The sequence below is a fragment of the Schistocerca piceifrons genome, chromosome 4 (assembly GCF_021461385.2).
Source record: "Schistocerca piceifrons isolate TAMUIC-IGC-003096 chromosome 4, iqSchPice1.1, whole genome shotgun sequence".
NCBI lineage: Eukaryota > Metazoa > Arthropoda > Insecta > Orthoptera > Acrididae > Schistocerca > Schistocerca piceifrons.
The window spans coordinates 524,743,046-524,759,589 of record NC_060141.1 but is presented as its reverse complement, the minus strand read 5'-3'; the positions used below and the strand labels follow the sequence as shown (position 1 = coordinate 524,759,589).

Genomic DNA, 16,544 nt, shown 5'->3' with positions numbered 1-16,544 from the left:
ATAAATACTGACATTGTTTAATGAAAAATTACTTTTATAGGAATTGTGAGATGTTTTTTGCATTTTCTATATAGGTGTGGAGGTGGAACAACATGGCATTTGTCAGGACTGGTTGGCGTTTTCAAACCATCATTGACCCAGGTTAAACTTACTCAGTCAAGTGTTCAACTCTATAAGCATTTGGAGGAAAGTGGACTTAAAACAGGTTGGAAAATGTGTGGCAGCTTGTGCCTTGCAAGAACACATGATAGAATGACAGTCTTCCGCAGGATGAAGGCACAATCAGTGTTAGTATCATACTTACTGGTGCAACATATAAAATTTAATAAAATCAAGTCTCTCTCTCTCTCTCTCTCTCTCTCTCTCTCTCTCTCTCTCTCTCTCTCTCTCTCTCCCCCCCCCCTCCCCCTCCCCCTGCCCCTCCCCCTCCCTCCCCCCACCCCTTCCTGCTCTCTCTCTCCGTCCCTCCACTCTCTCTCTCTCTCTCTCTCTCTCTCTCTCTCTCTCTCTCTCTCTCTCTCTCTCTCTCTCTCTCTCTGTGTGTGTGTGTGTGTGTGTGTGTGTGTGTGTGTGTGTGTGTGTGTGTGTGTGTGTTTTAAAGTATAATAATTCTGCTCATAATTCTAACCATTGATAGCTTTGAATACAGAGAGATCATTATTCATGCACTAGTATGAAACAATACTTAAAGCCATATTAAATGAGAATATTAAGGAGATTATTGTTAGTTTCTATGATTCTTTCTATATGTTTATTTTAAATGGAGTGGTGATTGATTTGTCGTAATTTGTTATGGCATTTAATAGGGAGACGAACAACATTTTTGTATACAGTGCAATAAGGAACTGGCATTAGATGTAACTATACTTTTTATATCTAAATGAAGAAAGCACAAAATTATGGGTGTACTGCAGTATTAATTTATTTAGTTAACCAGTGCTAAGCACAAAATTATGGGTGTACTGCAGTATTAATTTATTTAGTTAACCAATGCTGGGCTTAATACAAGTTCATCATCAGGCTATAACTGACTTGCCGTCAAAGGGGATACAATATTTATGAACAACACTGAAAAAGACATTACACAGGGAGAGTGAAGTGTAAAAACAGAGTAAATGTCATATTTGACAGTGCAATAGTAATACAGGGTGTTACAAAAAGGTAAGGCCAAACTTTCAGGAAACGTTCCTCACAGACAAGTAAAGAAAAGATGTTATGTGGACATGTGTCCGGAAACGCTTAATTTCCATGTTAGAGCTCATTTTAGTTTCGTCAGTATGTACTGTACTTCCTCGATTCACCGCCAGTTGGCCCAATTGAAGGAAGGTAACGTTGACTTGTAAATTTTCACAATCAACATGTGTGGGCTGACGAGAATCCGCACGAAATTGTGCAATCACGTCATCAACACAAATTTTCTGTGAACGTTTGGGCAGGCATTGTTGGTGATGTCTTGATTGGGCCCCATGTTCTTCCACCTACGCTCAGTGGAGCACGTTATCATGATTTCATACGGGATACTCTACCTGTGCTGCTAGAACGTGTGCCTTTACAAGTATGACACAACATGTGATTCATGCACGATGGAGCTCCTGCACATTTCAGTCAAAGTGTTCATACGCTTCTCAACAACAGATTCGGTGACCGATGGATTGGTAGAGGCGGACCAATTCCATGGCCTCCACGCTCTCCTGACCTCAACCCTCTTGACTTTCATTTATGGGGGCATTTGAAAGCTCTTGTCTACGCAACCCCGGTACCAAATGTAGAGACTCTACGTGCTCGTAATGTGGACGGCTGTGATACAATACGCCATTCTCCAGGGCTGCATCAGTGCATCAGGGATTCCATGCGACAGGGGGTGGATGCATGTATCCTCGCTAACGGAGGACATTTTGAACATTTCCTGTAACAAAGTGTTTGAAGTCACGCTGGTACGTTCTGTTGCTGTGTGTTTCCATTCCATGATTAATGTGATTTGAAGAGAAGTAATAAAATGAGCTCTAACATGGAAAGTAAGCATTTCCGGACACATGTCCACATAACATATTTTCTTTCTTTGTGTGTGTGAGGAATGTTTCCTGAAAGTTTGGCTGTACCTTTTTGTAACACCCTGTATAGTTGAAAATGTTAAATATTAAATAATTGTAAAAGGGATTTGCAAAAAAATTTAACTCAGAAAAAATACATTGTGTTTATGGATGAGGCAAAGGAGGAGAATGTGCCAAAGAATTAAAAGCCTTGAAAGATAAGGTGTACATGTGGGAAAACAACAGAATAACCTATATAGCTGTTTAAATTAAATTTACAATTCCAATTTTAAAAACACAACATAAGAGTATCAGAGCATATCTTGAAACTGTATTACATAAAGAAGGTGATGCACTAACAGAATAAAAGATACTGACAGTTATGATGTAGTTGGAAATACATAAGCTAAACTGTATAAAAATGAGTGTGAAGAAATGTAGGGAAGATGTATATATGGTAAAACAACAGAATATATAACAATTTGGGATATGTTAAGAGTCACAGTAAAATAAATGGAAAGTAAAGGAATAGTCTGGAACTGACTGTATGGAAAGAACTGGAGAAAGGAGGATGTAAGTGAAGTTTAGGAGAGGGGGAAGTATTACACTGAGCTGATCATTTGGCATTAGTTAAGGACTGTGTGCCAGAAGTTTATTGGTCTACAGGGCTTCCAAAAGATTCAGTTTTGGCCCTTTGTTTGCCAAGTGGAGCACTTGGAATTGTGACTGGTAAAATTGGGACCTTCACTTAATACATAATCAGCTACTGTAGAATCAGAACTCTGCAACCTCCAGCTATGTTCATGTTCAGCCCATCTGATTGCATGTCTTTGCCTTGGTGACCAACATAAAACTTATTACGATCTAGCCAATTAATTTTATATAGTCTGCTTCTGTCTTGTAATTGGGCCTTAGTTCCTCACAGAGTAGGAAATTTTATGGTTGCAGGATTTCAGTGCTGTAGGTACACTCTCTGATTTCAGTCGTAAGAACGGGATTGTACACCACTTTCTGCAAACATTTGATTACCAGTAGAGGTAGAGCTAAGATATAAGTTTCAGCATTTGTGCCATGAGGAAGAATTGAATCAAGAAATCATCTTTAGATTTTGGAACAGGTATGAGATGGTGCACCACTGAAAGGAAAACAGCATGTTCGTGTGCTGGTGGTTGCCAGTGTGTGTGTGTGTGTGTGTGTGTGTGTGTGTGCATGTGTATGTATTGCCATGCAAAATATATTCTTGTGAGAGAACAGGGAATTAGATTAGAGAAGTAATGAGGTCCATGAAAATTTCTGCTAGAAGTGGACTAAGAACCATTTAACTAGTTGTAACAAGTTCGTTGAACCCAGAAGTAGTTTTTTGCTAAGCATGTGTAAATGGACAGTCTCAAGTTATCCGCTTTCATAGGGTTGAAATTAAATCTGTACATGCAAAATTTCCTTTTAATGTGCCGTAGTGATTATGTATGTCACAATCTTTTTCACACTGCTTACATTGTTAATTACACTAAAAAAAATTATGTTAGCGTGTATCATTGCTGCTTCTACAAAGAACTGTGACAGATTCCACATGTAATGTAAACGTGTATTCAATCCCAAAAGGCAGATATTGTGAGAAGTTCGCAATACAGACAATTTAAAAAATTGAATATTTCCTAAAAATGTTAATTAAGGTTTTGATATTATTGTGATTAAATATTGTAAGCAAAAATACAGCATTAATAAGGTACCTATTTTCATGATTAGTAACCTGCACAAGGAGGTGAATACTGTATCGCACCATGCAGGAGACCTGCAGAATTTCATTACAGATAATTCCGTAAAATGTTGAAGGCAGACTAAAACCATGCATTACACTAACAAAACAGCGAGTTCTCAGAATCATAACTTCATGGTGTGGCATGCAAGGATTATTAACATAGAAACAAGATGATCAATGTGTTACATCTGTACGGTAAAAAAATCTCATTCATAGAAAAAAATATAGTCATACATTTATATGTTGCCCATCAAGTGTGATAAGTAGGGATTAGCATAGCCATTATTAAAAAGGAATGACACAAGCATACATCAAAATGAAATGTTATAATACCTTACCGTAATTCTTTTGCTCTATCAAAAAGTGTTTCATTGTGGAGGTCTGTGTGTCCATCAGTGCTGACTTCTACCCACACTACTACCTACCACTAGAACATTACAAATTATTACACGCAGTTGTAGTTTTATTTTCTTGGTTCTTCATCAAAAGCTGCAACATTTCTTTCCAGTAGCATAATTAGCCCACCCAAGATACTTTAGCAGAGAAGGCAGCACTCCAGTAACTGTAAGAGATAACTTCCCAAGGAACTCAACATTTTGCTTGAAAAACGTGAGTAGTAAAGTCAGTGAAATATTGGTTTAAGATGAAATTGACACTTGGCTGATAACACGAGAGGTTTTATAAGTTATAGGGTGCAGAAATCAATTATCCTTTTTTTGTAGGTTTTATTACGCAAATCCAGATTTTGGCTAGTGTCTAGCCATTATCAATGCAACATTTTATACTCTCAATGCATGTTAATTCCCTGTTGTTCAGGCGTGAGTCACAGTTCTTTGAATACTACACATTATGTAACATGCATCGAGATTATAAAATTTTGCATTGATAATGGCTGAGCACTAGCCGAAATCTGGATTTGCATAGTAAAACCTACAAAAAAAGGATGACTAATTGCTGTGCTCTATAAGTTATAAATCACATAACAGTTGCTGAATGCACCCACTTTCCTAATGGAAGGTAACCTGTCTAGAGGTTTTGTTATTGGAATTTTTTGTTGCCAAAAGTTGTGGTATTAGTAGTGGATTATTGCAGGTGTTTGCTTGAGTATGCATGAAGAGATAGTGTTGTTGTTTTATGGACATGTAGACAGCAATTTGAAGGGTATGACATCATTGAGAAGATGATAATACAATTTCTTGACCACAGTTGCCTCCATTATTAACAAAAAGGACACACTGGTAGACAAGTGTAAGTGGACATACTGGCTTACGGTGTGCATGAACATTTTCATAAAGTCTGCAGACATCAGTGCAAAGAACAATCACCATCAGCTGCAGTGTATGGGAAGATGTCACCCTTGAGTGACTGTAGGAGGATATGGGATGACTTAGACAAAATTTATAGTTGGTGTGATGAATTGTGGCTTGCTCTAAATGTAGAAAACTGTAAGTTAATGCAGATTAGCAGGCAAACAACCCAATAACATTCAAATACAATATTAGTAGTGTGCTGCTTGACACAGTCACATATGATTAAATATCTAAGCCTAACATTGCAAAGTGATATGAAATGGATCAAGCACGTAAGGTTTGTAATCAGAAACAAATGATTGACTTCAGTTTATTGAGAGAAGTTTAGGAAAGTGTGTATATTGGTAAAGGAGGCCATATATAGTACACTAGTGCAACACATTCTTGGCTGCTGCCAGAGTGTATGGGATCCCCACCAGGTTGGATTAAAGGAGGCCATCGAATCATTTCAGAGGCAGTCTGCTAGATCTATACTTGCATGTTAGATCAACATGCCAGTATTACAGTGATGCATCAGGAACTCGAACGAGAATCTTTGTAGGGAAGGTGACACTCTCTTCAAGGAACACTATTGAGAAAATGTAGAGCCAGCATTTGAAGCTGACTGCAGAACAATTCTACTGCTACCAACATACATTTCGAGCAAGGACCACCAAGATAAGACGAGAGAAATTAGGGCTCGAGTGTAGGCATTTAGGCAGTTGTTTTTCCCCCATTCTGTTTACTCTTGGAACAGGAAAGAAAATGACTAGTAGTGGCGCAAGGTACCCTGTGCCACCCATGATATAGTGGCTTGTGGAGTATGTATGTACATGTAGATGTAAGAAAGATTCTTCAAAACAGTTGCACTGGATCTTGTGTAAGCTGCTCCCTAATATTCAGTAAAGAGATATATGTCTTGTGAGTATTTTAGATTGCCACAAAGAGAACTATCACATGCCATATGTACCTGAACATGTTTGAACATAGTTTACATATCATCACAGGAAGGAGGACAGGGTTCATTTTCTAACAAGACAGATCCCTACCACATTGCCACACAAATCTCTAGCAGTACATTCATTGAAAACTGCGAAGTTGCATCAACCACACACATCACTCACACAAGATGAACCCTCCTACTGGATCTCTCAAGTGTGACTTTTTTTTTTTGGGGGGGAGGGGGGGGGGTTAGAGAGCAAAGTTTACATCCCTACACTACCTGCACATTTTGAGAATTAGCAAAGCACATTTTCACAGTCACAAAGAACACAAAACATAACAGGATCCCTGCATGGTTGCTGTCATGTTACACATGGATTTGACATTCAGTGCATTTAAAGATAGTGTAAAACTGATCCCTCTAGGATAGTAATAAGATTCATATTTATGTTCAGTAATTATTAGAAGCAATCTGGTACACCAGGATAGCTGTGCATGTTAAAGCACTCCATCTGGGAAAGGATGGTATGCCACCCCCAGATCAAATCCGCCCACTGGATTAATGACAAGGGTCAGTGTACTGGGCAGCCTGGGTTTGGTTTTTAGGTGGTTTCCCACATCCCACTAAATGAATACTGAGCTGGTACAGAAATCCCACATCAGTTACTTCAGTTGCAAACATTTAGAATACTTTCATCACCTTTCACATGAACAACACTACACATAAACAGTTGTGGTACACACATTCTGTCCTGGGGGATAATGGAATGGCAACAGGAAGGGCTGTTCCACAAACTAACCATGCCAAATATGTGAATAATAATGCTGATCTTTCATGGACACAGAACAATGGCACATGGAAAAGAAGAATTATTAAAAGTAATCTCAAAGTTATTGATACCTGGTGACAAGCAGAGATTTGTACCAAACCAGGATTCCAATGTTGATATCTGCTTATCGATAGATGTTGCCATAACCATCAGACTGTTTGAGCTTACCTCCTCATCAAACTCACTTTCTGTCCAGCATAATTTTCAGTGGTTTGACTGATAACTTTTCATGTCATTGCTCGTTACTGATTTCATCTACACCAATCTATTCATTTCATTTTCTTGCATTTCATCTGTATATCCCCCCCCCCCCTTTCCCTCTTGTGGCTGTGAAAGCTGTAGCACTGTTCCCTCAGTGCTGCAATTCCAACATACCCTGTGGTAGCAGCATTTAGAAATCATAGGTGGAAAAATTAATGACTGTGACAGTTTGAGGCTTCCTTAGATAACATAATGATTAATGTAGCTGCTAGAAATGACCAGGAAGTTCAGGTTTAGTTCCCATTCTTCTACAATTTTTCGCTTTCCACTATAACTGCTAAATATGTTTGGGAATTGGATATACATCCTAAACTTCTTACCCCACATCCCCCTCTGCCTATCATCACCTGTCCCATCTCTACAGGCATCTCCTCCCCCCCAGTATGTCCTTTTACCTCAATCTCTGATCGTGAGTCTTGTTTATTGTTATCCCAAACAAACCCTTCATTAGGAACGGAAGCTTAAAATGAATTCATTGAGATCATAGTTTACATGCCTTGCTACTATAATTGAAACTGATTGCAAGAAGAAAATGAAACCACACATTTCACAGCACAGCACATTTTGTTTCTCACAGTCACTTTACCAGAATACCTGTACATTGTCATTATAGAAAAAAATGTATAGCCTATGTCAGGAATGTTCCTTAGGATATCATGTAAAAATTTGAATAAATTGGTCATGAGCTTTTCAAGATTTTTGGTAACAACATTGAACAATGACATGTCTTCATAACACAGTAGTATAGACTGCATTGGAGGTGCAGCATATCTGAACAGTGTGCACTGAAATCATGATTTCATGACACTGTTCTTCCTTTATTGAATTCCCATCAATCCATTCATGTCATTTTCATGTATTTTATTGATTTCATTAAAATAATTATGCTGTCTATTAATTACTGTATTTATCATAAGCGCAACAAGTGCTGCAAAGTGCACCACAAAAATATATGTTTGAAATAGCTACAACCTTTCAGCTCATTTGAAGTTGCTATAGTTCATAGACTACCTTTTCATCATTGCATTTCTCAGTTCTACATCATATTATGAGTAATGCATTAGATAAATGTAGCTCTATGCAGAATGCCCAATCTTAGCAGATGCTGAAAGAATCCATTATGTTGGGGTAATTTTAATCAGTTAATAGTGAACAGCTGCTGCCACTGGTGCTTCTACTTTTAAAAAATGTGTAAGTGTATCACAGAAACACTAGCTTTTATAACTTCTTTCATTTCTCAAAATATAGCAAACATCTAGAAGGACAATTAATTATTAGTAGACAGACTAAGGATATGACGAGAGGAAATAGCACAAAGTGCCAACAATTATTGAGATTTGAAAACCTACACAGACATAGCAGGAGAAAGGCAGTTGGGATATCAACAAAGTAAGGAAAAGATAGATTGCTACTTACTATAAAGATGACACATTAAGTTGCAGACAGGCATAACTGAAAAACAGTTGCACATTAATTTTCGGCCACAGCCTTCTTCAGGAAAGGGGACACACACACACACACACACACACACACACACACACACACACACACACACACCACTTTCATTCACATCCACATGACCGCCATCTCCGGCAGCTCAGACTGGAATGCAACGGTCACATAGAATGGAAGCAGCAATCTAGAGGGGGTGGGGAAGGGATAGCAGTGTACAGATGGGGGAAGAGAAGAGCGCTGTCTAGTGGAGTGTGCATTGCTAGAATGCCATAAGGAACATGGGGAAGCTTTGGGGCTGGGACATGGGGAGGGGGAAACAAGGAACGAAAAGGAGAGGAGCAGGGAAAGATAGGCAGGTGCACTGGCAGAGGGTAGCACGCAAAGAGGGTGGGAGATGGGAATAAGGTAGAGGTGATACAACAGAAGGGGGGGGGGGGGACCTGTTGGTTGGAGGACGTGGGGACAGTATGTTACCATAGGTTCAGGCTGGGCTAGTTTCGGAAGTGGTTAATGTGCTCGAAGGATAATTCCTTCTGTGCGGTTCAGAAGATCTGATGGTGGAGGGGAGGCTCCAGATGACTGAGATAGTGAAGCAGTCATTGAACTTGAGCATGGTATGTTCAGCTGCATGTTGTGCCAATGTTGGCAGTGGCAGTTGATCGTGGTGGACAAATGGTTGGAAATCATACCAATATAGATAGCTGTGCAAGATTGCAGCAGCGCTTGTATGGCTGCTTTCACAGATGGCCTGGCCTCTGGTGAGGTGGGATAAGCCTGTGACAGGACTGGAATAGGAAGTGCTGGCTGGGCGGATTGGGCAGATCTTGCACCTAGGTCTTTCACATGTATATCATCCTTGTGGCAAGGATGGGAGTGGAAGAAGGATGGACTAAGGTGTTGTGGAGGTTGAGTGGGTGACAGAACACCACTTTAGCAGGGGTGGGAGGGGTATTGAATAGGATGTCCCTCATTTCAGGGCATGATGATATCTGGGATGCTTCCTTTGAAAGTGCATGGTTGACTTCCTTCCCTATCCTTCCGTAATCCAATGGGACTGATGGCATTGCTGTTTGGTCCCCTCCCTCAGATAAACCAACTGACAACAAAGTAAACATGGTGAGAGACAATAAAAGCCCTGTTGATCCAGTTGTTCCAGTCTGGGACGATATTGGATGATGAAAGGAGCACTCTTTTCTGGCTGGTTCTAGCAGGTGGTGAAAGTATCGGGACTGTGAGGGGAAATGGCAGAGTAGATCTGTTTGGGGATTAGGTCTTGGGTATAGTGCCTGTCAACGAAAGTATTGGTGACAAGTTGTCACTGCAGATAGGCCATCCACAGGTGGTTGGGCTATATAGGAGGGATTTCTTGATGTGTAAGGGATGACAGCTGTCGAAATGCCGGTACTGATGGTGATTGGAGGGTTTAATGTGGTTAGAGGTGTGTATCAAGCCATCAGAGATGTTGAAATGCAGGCACTGTTGGCGGTTTTAATGTGAACAGAGGTGTGTATGGAGCCACTGTCACTGTTGATGCCACCTTCCAATACACCAACATCCTTCATGGCCATGGCCTTATTGTTACTGAACACTACCTTTCCCAAAGTCCTTCAGATTCCATACTCACTACCTCATTCCTCATACTTCCTACTAACTTTATCCTAACTTTCAACTACTTCTGCTTTGAAGGGAAGGTACAAAAACAAGTTGTGGCTCAGCCATGTGCAGCTGCATGGCACTCTCTTATGCCAACCTGTTTATGGTCCATCCACAGGAGACCTCCCTAGCCTGCTATGATGCCAAGTTGTTAGTCTCCTTCAGCTTTATTGGCCTAACTCTGGGCCACGACACCCTATCTTCATCCCTTCATTCGACAGCTATCATCCCAACAAAAAATCCCTGCCAGAGAACCTGGCAACCAGCGGGACAACATATTTGCAGTGACAAGAACTTCCATGCTCAGTATGCTGAGGGTCTGACCAAGGCCTTCACAGACAGGCACTACTCCACAGATCTAGTCCGCAAACAGATCTCCCATGCCATTTTCCTCACATGCCCAATCCTCCCATTAACCCCAAGAACCTGCCACAAAGGAGTACCCCGCTTCATCACCCAATGGCACCCCAGACAGTATCAACCATTCTACATCCTTTGCCACAGTTTTGATTACCTATGATCATGTCCTTGTATGAGGGACATCCTACCGAAGATCCTGCCCTCTTAATGTAGTATTCTGTCACCCAACCAATCTCCACAACATCCTAGTCCACCCCTATACCAATCCCAATCACTTCCCACAGGGATTGTATCCCTGTTGAAGACCCAGGTGCAAGGCTTGCCCAATCCACCCACCCAGCACTTTTTATACCAACCCTGTCACAGGCTTATCCTTCCCCATCAGAGGCTGGGCCGTCTGCAAAAGCAGCCATGCCGTATACAAACACTGCTGTATTTATGTGGCACAACATTCAGCTGAATAAACATTCTTGATTTCAAGGCTGCCTCACTACCTGAGTCATCTGGATGCTCCACTCCACAACCTGCCATTGTGCATTGTGCAGATGGGAGTAATCCTTACAACATATTCTTCTTTCCCAGAATTATCCTGCTCTCAATCTATGGTAACATACTGTCCCCACATCCACCTCCCGACTGTTTCCACGCCATTTGTCCTGTCACCTTCTTTGTGTGCCACCCTATGCCAATGCACCAACCCAACTTTCCCTGCTCCTTTCCCTGTTCACTCTGTTCTCCCTCCCCACAGTGCTCTTCTCTCTCTCCCGCCCCCCCCCCCCCCCCCCCGCCCCCATGTCATTAGCAGTGAACCTCTGTACAATCTACACAAATAATAAATCTGTAAAACCGGATTTTTAATGGGTTTTCATAGACATCATGAACATAGTTAATGGCACCATATAAGCTTTAGTTAATAAAAACTGGATCATGGGAAACAGATATTCATAAATAGTAAAAAAAAATATGTGTATTTATATATGTTCCACACCCCCGAAATCACAGGACTGATTTCCACAAAACTTTATAGACATATTACGTACTGTCTGGAAAGAATACTGTGGGGGCAAGAAGCACCTAGCTATCAAAGGGCTGGGGGTTAAGGTGGGGGTGAAAAAGAAGTGTAGGCCACAACACATGAATACCCAGATTTTATTAATCTACTATTTGGGAATGGGAGCACTTAATGGCTTGCAATAAACTTTACACATAATTTCAAACATTTACATCATTTTTTCTCACTGACACCCAACATGATGATGAAAGGAAAAAAATTTTCACATACTACATTTTTTGCTGTTTATTTCGCACCAGGCATAGGGTTTTAATGTATTGCTTCTTTATTACTAATTGTATTCATGACTAATTCAGCTGGCGGTGTGCACATATACCAATGAATGGAATGGAAATGAAGTCCCATGCTTCTTGATACAGCATAGGGGAACGATGTGGGAGACCCGCACCGCCGTACTAGGCTAGGTCCTAATGGAGGTGGTTTGCCGTTGCATTCCTCTGACCATAATGAGGATGAATGATGATGATGAAGACGACTCAACAACATCCAGTAATCTCGAGGCAGGTGAAAATCCTTGACCCCACTGGCAATTGAACCCAGGACCCCATACTTGGGAAGCGAAAACGCTACCTCGAGACCACGTGCTGCAGACTACCATTGAATATACCTGTAAAATTATATAAATATAATAGAGGGAAACATTCCACGTGGGAAAAATATATCTAAAACAAAGATGATGTGACTTACCAAACGAAAGTGCTGGCAGGTCGATAGACACACAAACAAACACAAACATACACACAAAATTCAAGCTTTCGCAACAAACGGTTGCTTCATCAGGAAAGAGGGAAGGAGAGGGAAAGACGAAAGGATGTGGGTTTTAAGGTAGAGGGTAAGGAGTCATTCCAATCCCGGGAGCGGAAAGACTTACCCTAGGGGGAAAAAAGGACAGGTATACACTCGTACTCGCGCGCACACACACACACACACACACACACACACACACACACACACACACACACACACACACACACACACACATCCTTTTGTCTTTCCCTCTCTTTCCCTCTGCTTCCCTCTGCTTCCCTCTCCTTCCCTCTCCTTCCCTCTCCTTCCCTCTCCTTCCCTCTTTCCTGATTAAGCAACCGTTTGTTGCGAAAGCTTGAATTTTGTGTGTATGTTTGTGTGTCTATCGACCTGCCAGCACTTTCGTTTGGTAAGTTACATCATCTTTGTTTTTAGATGTAAAATTATATATATATATATATATATATATATATATATATATATATATATATATACACACACACATTTAAATATATTATTGTATTGCATGTTAACCGGGGGCCTAGAAACAATGGAGAGGCTCTGTCCCCCACCACAGCTGCAGTGGTCCACAACCCCACGATGGCCACCGCAGTCCACTTCACCCCTCTACCACCCCATGCCGAATCACTCTTTCAGGGTTATTGTGTGGTTCGGCCCCAGTGCCCCCCCCCCCCCCTTTCCACTCCCCCTCCCCGGGAACGTCTCACACTAGACGAGTGTAACCCCTATGTTTGCATGGTAGAGTAATGGTGGTGTACGCGTACGTGGAGAACTTGTTTGCGCAGCAATCGCCGACTTAGTGTAGCTGAGGCGGAATAAGGAGAACCAGCCCGCATTCATTGAGGCAGATGGAAAACTGCCTAAAAACCATCCACAGACTGCACAGACTGGCCGGCTCACCGGACCTCAACACAAGTCTGCCAGACTGATTTGTGCCGGGGACCAGTCGCTCCTTCCCAAACCAAAAAGCCATGTGTTAGACTGCACGGCTAACTGGGTGGGCAAAATATATTATTACTAACCCACAGAACCGTTTCAATGGAATCTGACAAGAAGATAGCTTGAACCCTGAGAAAGAATGTAGGTTACTTTAAAAAGTGTATAAGCCAAGAAACTTACTGATATGAAGAAATATTACCTGAATTAGGGAAAAATATTTACTCTTTGAGAAAGCTGTTTACTCTTTGACTTTTGAAGTTTATCATATTTGTGAAAGTGCTTTTCTTGGCCAGGGTGTATACGACCCGGGAGATCCGGGAAAAACCCGGGAATTTTTTCATCCAGGAGAAAACCGGGAAAAACCTGGGAATTTTTTAGAATTCCGGGAATTTTTCATTGTTTTAGTTTTTGGCTACATTTTTGAAACTTTGACTAGTAAGAACCAATACTCTAATAAAGAATATTACTGTATCTCACTACTGCAGAATAATACTGCAGCAATAAAACACGAACGAGAGAAAAAACAAAAATAAAACCTAAGTTGCAAAGGAAATGTGCCATGTACAGGAACAAAACACAGTGCTCATACAAGCGTCTGCCAACATCAAAATGTGTCAAGGCTTTAGGAAGACTATGCAATGTTTTATAACAACAAATTGCCTCCGATGAGCGTGACATCACAACTGTTTACATTAGATTCGTTTGAGCGGTTGTGGGTGAGTTTATGCGCATGTGCAGTTGAGTTGCGTATGAGTAGTACCTTATCCCGCTTCTGGCTATAGAGGTGTGGCAGATAGCTGTATAAGCAATAGCAGCAAGCAGCCAGATGATATCCGGAAAAATTTTACTGGTGCACCTAAGCTGGCAGATTCATGTATGCGCAACAGGCCCGAAACAAGGGAGTGGGGGCAAACCGTGGTAACTATCTGTCCCGGGCGTCAGTTTCAGGGGGGGGGGGGGGGGGGGCACCAAATTCATATCATTGAGGAAAAAGACCTTGTTTCACAAAGGGCCTAGCATCCAGCACACGTTGGTCTATCAATTACTCATATGATTTTCGACGCACCCCTGTTGGTTTTTGAACTTTTTTTGATCAAATTCTAAGTTGATTTCTGAATGAATCGTAAATTGATTTTTGAATGCGTGCATAGTGTACGTGATGTCTCTGCCAGGGGAACCCCCATCGCATCTAGAAAAATACTGCAGACAAAAGGGGACGGGTCTATACGAGCTGAGCGAATAAAGCTGAAAGGGTGAATGACAATCGCTGTTTTATGTGGTTGACTGGGTTTGTAAATCATCAGCATTGTTATAATTACTAGCGAATTCCATAGATTTGGGCTTCCAGAGTGGAAATAAACGACTAACAGGAATAACAGGCAACTAAGATTACGTGTTGTCTTCTCCGTGTATCCAAGAAAATGAAATTTTGACAGAAAATTTTTGGCCAGACCGGTACATTACAGTCCCCGGCTAGCAGCCGCTAAAGTTCTATTCTGGGAGTAGCACGGAAAACGCGTTGTACGAGCACTTAATATCTCCTAACCGGAGAACAAATGCGGGATAACTAAACTGGTGATTGTGGCAGGGTTAGTGAAGTAAACCAGAGAATAAATTTTGACACTGGCAGGAATAGTTACAGAATTAGTGATGACAAGATTGTTTGTTAGAACGAGGAAGGAGAAGAAATGGAGACTGTCACAAATTATGGAAGTATATGACGATTCCAAATTTATATAAAAATTACATACTACTACTTTTCGATCTCATGCTTCAGAAGCTAGAGAGTATGAATGAAGGGGACTGATGGCCTCAGAAGTTAAGTCCCATAGTGCTCAGAGCCAAGTATGAATGAAATGTGAAATTATTTCCTAACATGAAACGTTTGCTTGTAGTAGGCCTAATGGGCTTTTGGTATTGGTACTTCCTGAATCATATTGTGTCGTGTTATAAAAATGACCATTTGTGCCAAAACAGTCTCATTTATTTGGTGTGTGTAACAACTGCTGCAGTATTAAGCAGGCCTATTTAGTTTTATTGAGCAGACAGTGACAAAATACATGTAATCAGATCGAGAAACCACACCAGTCTTGGGTACTATTTGTATTAACAGCTTTTCTGGTATTAGACAACGACACTTCATTTTTTCATGTAGCAAAATGTTGACGAACTTTGATGGCGTAATAGATTCTTTCCCAGAAAGGGAAGTACGCCATATAAAGCTGTGGCAAGATTAGAGAGAGAAAAAAAGCTGGGACTTAAGGATTGAATAAATGTGTACTGCCTTGCTTGTCTCGTTTTATGTATCCTGTATTTAATTTTATGTCACAAAGAACAGCAAGTTATTAGCTAATAGGCAGTAAAGATTGCAAATTTTCTGGAGAGTTCTTGTTCTCCCGGTTACAAATAATCCCATCCACTATTAATTGCAAGATTTTTTTTTTAAGTGGGGCAGGATGACAAACCGGCCGACTGCAGGAGAGGCACCACAGGACAATTTCCACTGTCTTGAATACAGTTTGATGGCACCCATTACAAAATATTACACGTTTGAATTCCACAGAGCGAAATAGAGAGGCGTGCGATGGAAGAACGCTGTGTGAAGAGGCATAGCACTGCACTTCGGCACACTTACGACCAAATAACATGTCTTACGTTGCCTCGATCATATATGTTTTATGAATCAGACACTTCAGAAAGACGTGCGCTACAATATGTAGATATTTTTGAAAAGTCGATCTTTTAAATTTTTGGTGTCGTACCTCAAACGCTCGAAGGATGGGGAGTGCCACTATGTAATATTGGCTCGGTTCGGGAATATCGTAGATCCAGACCTGGTGCACAGAGCAGTCTAAGTTGTAGTGGGGAGGTGGTAGCCTCCATGTGACCCGTCTTTACGTTAAGTAATTTTGCTGTTTCCTCTTCGTTTATTGCTCTCATGTCAAATGAAAACAAAACGGATTTCTGTGCTTGGAAGATATCAAGTGAATTAAAATACATGCTCGTAATTATGGAAGGCTAAAATAAGTTATTAGTTTCAGATTTTATTTTGTTCTACCTTTCTGACAGTCAAGCATTAATCGCCTTGCAGAACAATGAAGTTATCTTTGTCGGTTTGTTAAAGGAATTTGACTTTTATTAATCTTTTCTGCTGAGGCAGTCAGTTTATTTGAAACAAAGTGTTTA

General features: G+C 40.9%; 1 protein-coding gene across 2 annotated transcripts in view; it reads left to right on the top strand.

The window, feature by feature from the left end:
- LOC124795094 (pyruvate dehydrogenase phosphatase regulatory subunit, mitochondrial) overlaps positions 1 to 16,544 on the top strand; it is an 81,785-nt gene that overhangs the window by 8,763 nt on the left and 56,478 nt on the right. For both annotated transcript variants that reach the window (XM_047258926.1, XM_047258927.1), the window contains exon 3: positions 75 to 287. In XM_047258926.1, the coding sequence (XP_047114882.1) occupies positions 75 to 287 (213 nt within the window). The remainder of the gene's footprint in view (positions 1 to 74; positions 288 to 16,544) is intronic.